The sequence below is a fragment of the Suncus etruscus genome, chromosome 14, assembly GCF_024139225.1.
Source record: "Suncus etruscus isolate mSunEtr1 chromosome 14, mSunEtr1.pri.cur, whole genome shotgun sequence".
Taxonomy (NCBI): Eukaryota; Metazoa; Chordata; class Mammalia; order Eulipotyphla; family Soricidae; genus Suncus; species Suncus etruscus.
In genome coordinates, this window is record NC_064861.1 from 47,469,642 (window position 1) to 47,482,222 (window position 12,581).

The following is a 12,581-nucleotide window of genomic DNA, read 5'->3' on the forward strand; positions in this document are numbered from 1 at the left end:
CATAGAGCCAGGAGTAACCCCTGAGTGCTGCCGGGTGTGACCCAGAAACCAAAAATAAAAAAAAAAAAGTTTGAGAACCACTGGATTACACTGTTAAACTGGGCAGAGCACATGTAACTTTATGGGCATACACGGATCAAACCTGGGTTGGCTGTGGGTAAGGCAAACAACCTACCCTCTATACTATCACTCCAGCCTATATATATTATATATTATATATATATAATATATATATTTTTTTTTTTTGGCCCCTACCTGGCAGCGCTCAGGTCACTCCTGGCTCTGTGCTCAGATATCACTCCTGGCAGGCTCGGGGGACCATATGGGATGCCACAGATCAAATCCAGGTCCATCTGGAGTGCTCTCACTCTGGCTCCAATATATATATATACATATTTAATAATTGTTTTGTTTTGGGGCCACACTGATAGTATTCAGAAGCCATTTTTGGCTTGTTGCTTGGAGTCACTCAAAAAGGTGCTCAAGGGACCTGTGACAGGCATCAAACCTGGATCTACTGCATGAACTCTAGAACACTGAACTAACTACTCTGGCCTGAAAATTATATTTTGATATTTCATTCTTTTGCTTGCCTGAATATTCTGTTACTTCAGTTTGCTGACACTGATAATAGCTTTGATTTTAATTTGCATATTGTTATTAATATAGTCTGTATTACTTTATTCTAGTTAGTGATATTTCTAATAGCAGTTAATTTGAAAAGTTTTATCTACTGAAATTTTATTTTACAATTAACACAAACTAATTCACTATAGAAAAGTGATTTCAGGGGCCGGAGAGATAGCATGGAGGTAAGGCATTTGCCTTGCATGCAGAAGGATGGTGGTTTGAATCCCAGCATCCCATATGGTCCCCTGTGCCTACCAAGGGTGATTTCTGACCATAGAGCCAGGAGTAACCCTTGAACGCTGCTGGGTTTGACCCAAAAACCAAAAAAGTTAAAAGAAAAAGAAAAGAGGGGGCCGGGCGGTGGCGCTGGAGGTAAGGTGCCTGCCTTGCCTGCCTGCGCTAGTCTAGGACGGACCGCGGTTCGATCCCCCGGCGTCCCATATGGTCCCCCAAGAAGCCAGGAGCAACTTCTGAGCGCATAGCCAGGAGTAACCCCTGAGCGTCACAGGGTGTGGCCCAAAAACCAAAAAAAAAAAAAGAAAAAGAAAAAGAAAAGAGATTTCATCTTATTTTTTTCTACGTTAGAGCATTTGATTTCTTTCAAATAATATTTTTGAGGATTAGTTTGGGTTTGTTTTGTTTATGGGCCACACCAAGTGGCACTCAGAGCTTACTTGCAGTTCTGTGTGCAAGAATGACTCCTGGCAGGGCTCAGGAGACCATAATGGTACTGAGCATGCAAAGCCAAGTGCCCTATTCACTATACTATTACTTCAGCTACACAGTTTTTTAGTTGTGTCTGTATGAGAAAGAGATGCTAGGAATCCAAACCAGTTCTTCACACATGCGAGGCCAATGCTCTGTCATCCAAAGGAGAATATTTTGGTTTTGTTTTTAGGGTTACATCCAATAACCAGAACCTCTTGGACTGTTGCTGTTTGGGAGATCCTTTCTGCTGGTGCTCAGGGAACTGTATGTTTGTGATTGAATCTGTGTCTCTTGTGTGCAAACCATGAATTTGACCTCTGGAAAGTTCTTATCAGCACTTTTTTGAAAATATTTTTGGCATTTAATTGCTATTATTATGTAATTGAGATTGCTAGTTGCTTGAAAGTCTATTTCAGCTTCATAATTTAAGAAATAATAATGTAATTTTATCTTCCCTATTGGCTGGAATGCTAGAAATAAGGAAAGAACAGAGAAATCTTTATTGTCTTATAAATATTTTGTCTTAGAATATTTTCTTAGGAGCCTCTCTGAACTAGTTGACTTTTAAACCTGGCCAAAGACCTAATAGTCTCAGGAGCATTGAGTGGAAATTAAAAAATGGCCAGATCTAAATACTCAACCCAAAGTCAACGACAGTAGAATCAAGAGATCCAAACTACAACAAGCTATACACAAAATAGACCTTTAACAGTTGCAGTCCAGGGAGCAAAGTGTGGGTATGGAATGCATGCTGGGAACAGTGGCAGAGGGAGGTCAACACTGGTGGTGGGAATTGCTATAATTCACTGTCACTATGTACCTTATATCTAACTGTGAAAGACTTGTAAATAAAAAAAAAAATGACATAATTTTCTTAAAAGAGGGAGGAAAAAAAAAAAAAACCCTGGTGGAGCTTTAGTAACTCTTAAATGTTGGACTGAGTTTCTAATTCCTATATCAAAATCCTGTAGTTCATGCCTATAGATCCATATTTTGGGCTTTTTTTTTTTTTTTAAGTATTTTGTAACAATTTTAAACTAAAAATGTTAGCATTTGCCAGAAGATCTTCACTCAACTTGCTCAGATTTCGATATCATTATAAGTAAATCAGTTTTCAGGAACTAAATGTTATCACATTATACTCATTTTTATTTTCAAACACACCAACTGTTTTATAGAATCTCAGTGTAGGGTGTGTTTCAGAGAATCTGAGTGTGGGTTTGTCTGTTGTTTCTTTTAGGTATCTCTGCTTTTAATAGACAGCCTTCTAAATGAAACTTGCATCTTACATTTAGAAATTACTGATAAGGGGCCAGAGCAGTAGCACACTGGTAAGGCATTTCTTGCATATGGCCTACACCAAAAAGACCCTGGGTTTAAGTCTGCCAGGAATGATTTATGAGGAAAGATCCAGGAGTAACCCCTGAGTGATGCCACGTGTGACTCCAAAAACAAAACAAAACAAAACACACAGAAATTACTGATCATGTTATTATATTTGTTTTTTAAACTAGGGCTTTTACTTGGCTCTATACTTAGGGATCATTCCTCAGAGTTCTTGGGGGACCATATGGGGTGCGAGCTGCTGACCAAAGATGTGCTGTGTACAAGTCTGTGTGCTCACTGTACTCTCTCTTTGACCCCAAAGTCCTATATATAGAGTTAATTGTTTTGTTTTTGCCAATTTTTATTTATGAGTAATTTCTTTTTATTTATTTTTTATTCATTTTCCATTAGTAACAATGGAAAATTACAAAGAGGACAAAGGTGTATAGAAATTGGAATTCCTGTATAATGCAAAGTGGTATTGTTTCTGTCTGTGGATAGCAATTAGGCATTTTCTTTTTTTTTTTATTGTGACTGAAGTTCATTTACATAGAATTATTTACGATACATAGTGACAATGAATGAAGGGCATTCCCACCACCAATGTTATCCTCCCTCCACTCGTTCCCAGCATGTCTCCCACATCTCACTCCTTACCCCCCAGAATCCTACTGCAAATGGTCGCTGCCTTACAGCTTGTTATAGGTTGGGTATCTATTCTGTTTGGTATTCCACTCTGGTCATTTTTTTATTTACACTACATGTTCATATGACTGCTCCTGGTATCATTTTCCCCCCCTCAATTTATGAGGCTGAATGATTCAAATTATGCTATTCTGTTGGAGGTTAAAAGGTTAAGGAAAAGAGGAGAAAGAATTTGGAATCAACTACTAAAAAAAAACAAAAAACAAAAAAAAATCACCTAATAATATCCACAAAAGTGGAAAAGAAAAAAAAAGTGGAAGAAAAAGGAGAAGGAAGATAATATCAAAAAACAAACAAAAAAATAAAACAAAACAACACCAAAAAAGGTGCTGCAGTGGCAGGGTTTGTGTTATCCCACCTTTTTTTTTTTTTTTTTTTTTTGGATAGGCACAGCAAGTATTGGGGAAGGAAGGAAATTCCCATGGCCTAAGAGATTCAGGGTTTCTCCATTCTTGAAGCATATTGTCATGGGAACAACCACTGGCTCCATACCTTCTCATTGCCATATCCCAGGGTTTGTTTGTTTGTTTTGTTGTTGATTTTTGTTTTTGTGGTGTCAGGAACCTTTCTTCTCTGTTGTGGATGAGAAAATAAGGCCACTATAGCAAGCAATCTTGGTATTTGCACAGGTCCGAGGACAGGACCTAGGAGAGTCTTAAGGTTCTAGAGGTACTGTTCCACCATTGTTGGTGTGTTCAGTTTTCTGTATCATGTGCTCCATGTTTTTGCTCGTTCCCTAAGCTGAAGTCTAGGAAATTATGGTTCCAATGGTTCTGCTCAGTCTCTGTTGTCAGAATTGGGCCTCTGTACTAAGAAGTCTTGATTTTTGTAAAAGACCTGGGCTATAGCCTAGGGTAGGGTTTTCCTTAATGGTCTCCTGGTAGGTTCTGTTCAGTCACAGTTGTCAAAGTCAGTTTTCTGTAGTTAGTGCTCTTATTTTCCATAGTTCAAAGGACGATACTTCTTCTAATTTCCATTTAGTGTTTGGTGATGTGATAGGACCTCCTGGTCTTAGGTCAAGTTTTCATTTCCATTTATGAGTAATTTCAATTACTTTTCTCCTTGATAAGTCTTTATCTGATTTCTGTTTTACTCGGAAAGAACTGTATAGCTGTTATATAGTCATTCATAAATATAAATATAAAAACCTTCTTCCACTGAAGTTTTATTTAGTGATATTGAAGCCCTTAAGCAATTATTATATAAGTATCAGAATTTGTCTTTACCTAGTTTCTTAGAAGTTGCTTTGTTTTTGTTCTGGTTTGGAGGCAGCTCAAGACTCAAGTCCTATCTTAGTGCTCCAGTGTCACTCCTGGCAGTGCTTGGGCTATCAGGGCTGATGCTGGCATCAAACTGAGGTCTACTGTCTAAAAGACAAATGGCTTACCTACTGTACTACTTTCCTGGCCTGAGGAGTTGCTTTTCATTCTATTAATTATGCAAATTAGCAGGCCATGCTTGTAACTAACTAAACTTTCTTTTTACTAACCTTGATCATATTTGGGGATGGATAATAAATGAGGGAGAATAAGTATATCAACTGTCCAGTTTTACCTAGATATTCCTTGCCATTGGAAGTCATCTACATAAGTGTTTTGGTTGCATTTTGAACATCATAAATAGCATTAGTCATTAACTTCAGGAGTAGGTTTTTTTGTGCAAATAGATGACTTAAAAAGATTTTTCAGAAATGTTTGGGGAAAACTTAAAAAAAATGTTTGATTTGGCTGTTCCTTGGTCTAGTGCCTGATTTCATGTTATGTTCTTTTTGAGAAAATTCATTCAAGTATACCCATTTGGTGTTTGTGCTTTCTTTAATATATATTTAACACTAGTAGCCTATTAGATTTAGGAAAAATGAGGGATTACGATTGATTCCACTCATGTATATGAGTGAGGCTATATATTTTACATGGATAATAATTTGAGATTGTAATATTTGTATGTTATGTGTTTTTAAAAGTTGATTATGTGAATCCGAAGCTTGGAGAAATGAATTTGGTCTCTATATGCAAGGATAGTGTATAGAGAAAAGAAGGCTTAAAACAGAATATTAAGGGCCGGAGAGATAGCATGGAGGTAGGGCATTTGCCTTTCATGCAGAAGGTCATGGTTCAAATCCTGGCATCCCATATGGTCCCCCGAGCCTTCTAGGAGCGATTTCTGAGCATGAAACCAGGAGTAACCCCTGAGCACTGCTTGGTGTGACCCAAAAACCAAAAAAAAAAAACAAAAAACAAAAACCCAGAATATTAACAGAATATTAAGAAATTCTTTAGAAGAGTTATGAAGGACTGAATCCTATGGAAATGAACATTCTAAATATAGATGGACAAAGCTGAACTAAAGAATTTTAGGGAGAATCAATGTGAAGTGGAGCCAAGGGCATAGAATGGGAACAGTGACTGTGGGTTGAAAGATACCTTTTTTTTTTTTTTTTTTTTTTTTTGGTTTTTGGGCTACACCCGGCGATGCTCAGGGGTTACTCCTGGCTGTCTGCTCAGAAATAGCTCCTGGCAGGCACAGGGGACCATATGGGACACCGGGATTCGAACCAACCACCTTTGTTCCTGGATCGGCTGCTTGCAAGGCAAACGCCGCTATGCTATCTCTCCAGGCCCAAGATACCATTTTTTAATGTTACTTTGTTTGGGGGCCTATACCTAGTGATTACTCCTGACTCACCATGTATGAATTACTCCTGGTAGCTCTCAGGTGACCACATTGGATGCTGGGGATCCATGGAATGGAATGGAAGCCATATGCAAAGCAAATGCTTTACTATACTATTGCTCTGTCCCTGGTAGATAAATGTTTAAATTTTCCATTGGCATTGACATTACAAATAACATTTTTAGCCTTAGATATAAGTAGTTTAGACTGTTGAGTGATGCAGCCTTAACTTTTACCACTTTTATTACCAACTCTGACTTTGAACAAGTTGGCTTCTCTAAACCGTTTCCTTTTCTTATAATATAGAATTTGCTCCTCAGCAGTTTGACATCAATAAAATAATGCATGTAAAGTCCATCAAGATTGACTCATGGGACCGCAAAAGGTGGCGCTAGAGGTAAGGTGTCTGCCTTGCAAGCGCTAGCCAAGGAAGGACCGCGATTCGATCCCCCGTCGTCCCATATGGTCCCCCCAAGCCAGGGGCAATTTCTGAGCACTTAGCCAGGAGTAACCACCGAGCATCAAACGAGTGGCCCGAAAAACCAAAAAAAAAAAAAAAAAAAAAAGATTGACTCATAATAAATAAAGTGGCAGCTCTAAATATATAAAGTAATTTCAAGAATTCAGTGTTCAGAGAGTTAGTAGAGAGGTAAAGTGCATACCCTGCATGTGACTGATCTCAGTTTGATCATTGGTACCACTTGTCTTTTGAGTGTCACTGGGTGCAACCCTGGAGAGTTTTTCACTCAGGTCACTGCAGGACTGGCTGGGATAAACCCCAACTCACCTGAAGCAAGCATTGTTCTTGTTAAACAAAAATCTCCAAAAGGGTGCTAGGCACAGTGGATAGGGCGTTTGCATTTATAAGGTCAATCCAGGTTCAATATCTGGCATTTGACACGGTCCCCCAAACCTGCCAGGAGTAATTTCCCTGCTGGTTGTGGCCCAAACCCCCCATTCCCATAAGTTGCCCCTGATCCTTCTGAATACATGTCTTGTGAGCATCCCTATAAAAGAAAAATAAGCACAGATTGTAGTGGATTAAATGAAACTCAGACAGCATAGACTTTGAATTGAAAATTCTGTAAAACACGTGATATGTGATAATAAAAGTGACTTCAAGGGAGATTTTCTTTAAGGTGAGAAGGGAGTGTATTAAAGGCAGAAGGAGGAAGGAAATGACCGATTAAAGTTGGGAAGGGAATGGAGAACACCATGATTGATTCCTTAATACTAATAAGAATATCATTTACACTTCCTATAATTTCCTAATTCCACCATAAGCTTGTCTCTGTTGTTTTTTGATTGTTTGATGGTTTTTTGGATCACACCTGGTGGTGCTCAGAGGTTTCTCCTGGTTTTGTACTCAGGAATCAGTCCTGACAATCTTGAGGGAACCATATGCGATGCCAGGTATTGAATGCCAGGTATTGAACTCGGGTTGTTGTGCATAAAGCAGGCACCCTACCCTCTGTAATCTCTCAGGCTCCACAAGCTTTGCCTTTTTTGTTTGTTTTTGTTTTTGAGCCACGCCCATTGATGCTCAGAAATTGCTCCTGGCTTGGGGGAAGTATATGGGACACCGGGGATCAAACTTTGGTAGGTCCTAGGCTAGCACCTGGAGGCAGATGCCTTACCTCTAGCACCACCGCTCCAGCCCCGTTTTGCCTTTTTTGTCTTAAATATTTTCTTTACATACACAGAAGAGTGCAATGAGATACTAAGGAAAACTTAACTGTTATATTGTTTGCTTAGGGGACCATATGAGATGGTGGCCCAGTTGGCCATGTGCAAGACAAGTACCTTACTTACTATGCTAGATCCATCACACTATTTTAGCTTTTTAAATGAGAATATACTGACTATAATTCTTTAAGGTTAGTAAACATGTTCACTTTATCTAAATATTTTAACATTTTAGAAAATGCTTTGGATATAAATAATGGAGAAATAACATGCTGAAGCATAATGTATATTATCCCAATTAATTCTCACAATAATAGGGTTCAATCTTGTTCCTGCAAGCCTCCATCACCCCCAGGAGTGATCCCTGAGCACAGACCCAGGAGTAAGTCCTGAGCACTGCTGGGTATAGCCCAAAGTCAAATAAAAGTCAAATAAATAAAATCCTTGATCTTCAGAAATATAATTAGGTATAACAAATAAAATACAATGTTAAAACACTTTAAAAGGCATAGAAATTAATGAGGGTAAAAAGAATTTAAAGATTTTTTTTATTTAGGAAATAGGTAGAATTCACAAACAGTAGTAGGATTTGTATTTAGCACATTGGTTCAGGTGCTACAGTATTTGCTAATTAAGACATCAAAACCGGAGTCACTTGGTGGAGGGTGACATCAATGTTTGGGTTTTTTTTGTTTTGTTTGGTTTGGTTTGGGGCCCATACCTGGTGGTACTTTGGGGTCACTCATGGCGCTGTACTCAGGAATCACACCTGGCAGGCTTGGTGACCATATGGGGTGCCAGAGATTGAACCCTGGTTGGCCGCATGCAAGGCAAATGTCCTACCCTTGGTACTATCACTCCAGCCCCATCAATGTGTTTTAATAAAGAGATTAAGGAGCTGGAGAGATAGCACAGCAGTGTTTGCCTTGCAAGCAGCCGACCCAGGACCTGAGGTGGTTAGTTCAAATCCCGGCGTCCCATATGGTCCCCCATACCTGCCAGGAGCTCTTCCTGAGCAGATAGCCAGGAGTAACCCCTGAGCACCACTGGGTGTGGCCCAAAACCAAAAAAATAAATAGATTAAAGCATGAAATTTCTATTTCATTATCTTTAATACAATAAATGAATCATTTCAATTATACTTATATCATCTTACAATTTTCCCATGAAAACTAATATTGAGCCTAAAATACTGTTCAGAACTTAATTTTCTAGCTCAGGAATATGTTAATTATATTGTTTATGCGTTTATTTTTGTTACCTTGCAATTTATTCTATTCAAAATATAAATTTGGAAGTGTTGGGAACCAACCAGGGAGGTAGTACAGGAGGTAAGTTGCTTGTCTTGCATGCAGTTGACCCTAGTTTGATCTTTGGCACATTCTATGAGCACCACTAAGGGTCACTTTGAAGCATATGTACTGGAATAGCCCTTGAGCACTCCTGGATTTTGCCTACAATAAAACTAAAACAGATAAATTGTTATTAAATTTTGTGATGTTTGGTTGGACATTCAAGTGAATGTTTCATCCTGGCAATTTTACTATGATAAAAAATGGGAAAATGCTGAAGAGTGCTTATTGTTTGCTCTTTTCTCTTAAAACAGCAAACTCATTATTACATTGGGTAAAAAACAAAAAAGAAAGAATGATTCTACAGATGATATATCTGATGTGGAGCAGATGACACAGCACACACTCAAAGGGGAAGACTCTCAAGTAAGTATTAAAGTATTTTATGAGAAGTGAAAAATTGGTAGAATTATTTAGATAGCATAATGTTATTTGATAGATAAGTATATATATACTATAGTGTAGATATAAAAATTTAGTTTACTGTTTAGTAATTATAATTACATGATAGCATTATTACAGTATGCCCCTAATAATGCTGCAGAATGTCAGACCTTAAAGGATACTTAAATATCTTCTCCAGTCTCTTTTACTTTCCAAAGATAAAAGTAAAGATTAGAGAGATAAGTAATATTCCAAAGTCCCTCTGGCTGCTAGTAATGGAGAAGTATATAGTTATATGTTGTTCTTTTAAATGAACTTAATGTAGATAATTTTTTAATCACATGCAAATGACAAAGCAAATGAATCATTCTTAGAGATAATTTGTTTGATCTGCTTTTGTCAAGGATAGCCAATTATAGGTTTAAACACTCATAGACAAAAATCTGTGCATTTTGCCTTTTAAAAAAAAAAACCAAGATTTTGATATTCAATCTAACTTTGTGAAGTTAAAAAATATAGTGAAGGTCATAAAAATTCAGGCCACCCTCTGCTCTCTAATAATTAAAGTACAACTCTAGGCCGTAGGGGTGGTGGCAGTTGTTGAATTATGGGGCCAGAAAGCCCCTGAATGGCCTTTCTTCTTCCTTATGCAGCTTCTTATCCAATGGGAGAGTAGTGGCTCAAGGCTCCTGGGCTGCTGCAAGAGTTGAGGTAAGGGCAGTGACTGAAGCTCCTAATATTATATGGCCTGACTTTTTCTTCATTTGTTATCCTTAACTGAGGCAAACTTCTAATTCACTTATTCAACTTGAAAGATTTTAGTTTAGTTTTTACTAGAATACTGCAGGCCATTTTTTATTATGTAGTAAACAATGAACTGGTAGATAGATTAACATGTACAATTCTTCTATATCTTTTACCATGTTACTAGGTTGCTTTAATACAAAAGTTAAAATGAAGGTAGAAAATATTTCTGATATAAAACATTCTGATAAATATAAATCCTTATTATTCAAATATTGAAATGTGACATATTTATGATGGAGAGGTACATGTAAGCTTTAACAACTAGGCTGGCTAACTGTTTTATTTAGATGAGTAGTAGAATTCATGCTTTGTATATATGAGGCCCTGGGTTTAATCTCTGGCATCTAAAATAGCCACAGTGATGTATCTAGATTTTAATACTTGAAACTATTAAGCTTAAGATTTGGAGTCAGGTAGGAATCTAAAAATGTGAATGTACTTCAATGTTTTATGTCTAAATTTTAATAGAAATACTCCAGTAGTCTTTTATATTTAAAAACTTAAAAGTTTATTTAAACCATTGAAGTAAATTAGATAATTGGAAACAAAAATACATTATCCAGGGATCATATTCATAGCACAGTGGGTAAAGTGCCTTGCATGCAGCCAATCTGGGTTTGATCCCCAGAATTTCATATGATCCCCCAGTCCTGCCAGGAGTGATTTCTGAACTCTGAGCCAAGAGTTCTGAGCCTGAGTACTATCAGGCGTGGCCTAAATCTCCAGCCCCAAATATTTATTATCCAGAAGTCTTAGCCATTTAAAATAATACTTACCTCTTTTATAAAATGAGATAAAATGATCTTATTGATGTCTTCAAAACATTCTAATGAAAATGATAAAAAAAAAGAAAGCCAAATTAATTTTTCATGGTCTTAAATTGTGCTCTGAAAACATTATGGAGAAAAAAGCCAGAAATTGGCAAAATGTCAGACAAGTCCTTATATTTTAAAATCTTAGAGATCTTATATGATGGAAATAGAGTTGGTGAGAGTGAAGCCTTTTTGGAGTTGCTTCATATATAATTTATTATAATTTTAAACTATTTTACTTATATTTTAAATTAATCTTTTTGATAATCTTCATAGGCAAGGGAACAATTTACAATAGTGAACTTGGTTTCTTTGGATAAGAACTAATCAAAAGTTTACTATGTGAGCAGCAAGGAAACATCAATGCTGAAAACATCCAACAGACTTGTCTAAAGGTGTATAGAGTTATTATCAACCTTACATTATTTATGCCTAATGATATACAACACTGGTAATGCATATTATTTATTATTAGAATAAAAAATATTACAGTTTCCAACTTAGAGTAGTCTCGAACAAATAAGAACTATGCAATACCCAGAATAGAACTCTAAAGCCCTGTAGCCTAATATCAGATTAGAGATTTATAAACTCTCCCTACTCAAGAAATAATATTTTATGAGAAAATTGGTTTCTAGTTGTCTTTTATTATAATTTTTACTTGCAATCTTTTTATTTCCCTTATTAACAAAATTTTTATAATTAATTATGAAAATGCAAATGTAAGAAATAATGACCCTCCTGAATAAGTCTGGGAGTTGGTTACTAAAATTAGTCCCAATTTTTTCATCTTTTTATTGCCTTTCTCACTTTCTACTAAATCACAGTAAAAACCTGTAACCTTTTTGGAGGAAATGGTAGTCTTTTCCCACAGTGTCTTTTCCACAGTGCATGTGTTTGTTGTTTTTGTTATACCTTAAAAGTTTTGAAAGACCTACAAGTTTGAAGATTCTAGCAGAAACTAAAGATTATAGTGGCTGTTTTGTGGTTACAATTTGAGGAAATGATATGGAAATTATTAAATACAGAGAAGAATATGAAATTGGAAAATGAAGATATAGATTTACCAAGTATTGGCCAATAGAACTATAGACTAAGATCTCTTCACACACAAGATTTTGAGGAAGTTGAAGAGTACAAATCTAAATGATTTGAGATTTTTTTTCTAAGCCAGGATGAGGTAGAATTTTGTTGTTGTTTTTGTTTATTTGTTTAAATGGGAATATCAGATATTAGCTAATTAGGGAGGTAAGTAAAGCCATGTATGTTTGCTACCTACTTAAAAATTACTTCTATTATTAAAAATATATTACTATGTGCAATACATTTTAAAAGCCTTACTTCTGCTTTTATGGTAGTGATTATGGTCATATGTTTAGAGAAACTAGTATAGTGAAACATTGATTCCTTCTTCATTCACATATTGGAAGATTTAGTGCTTAATTACTTTGGATGTATGTTTTAAAACAAGTTATTTTGCTTTGCTCTGTTTTAAACA

At 36.5% G+C, this 12,581-nt stretch overlaps 1 protein-coding gene across 3 annotated transcripts in view; it reads left to right on the forward strand.

Annotated features, from left to right (window-relative positions):
• Positions 1-12,581, forward strand: part of CHD9 (chromodomain helicase DNA binding protein 9) — a 244,561-nt gene that overhangs the window by 135,465 nt on the left and 96,515 nt on the right. For all 3 annotated transcript variants that reach the window (XM_049786049.1, XM_049786050.1, XM_049786051.1), the window contains one exon: positions 9,335-9,446. In XM_049786049.1, coding sequence (XP_049642006.1) covers positions 9,335-9,446 — 112 coding nt within the window. The remainder of the gene's footprint in view (positions 1-9,334; positions 9,447-12,581) is intronic.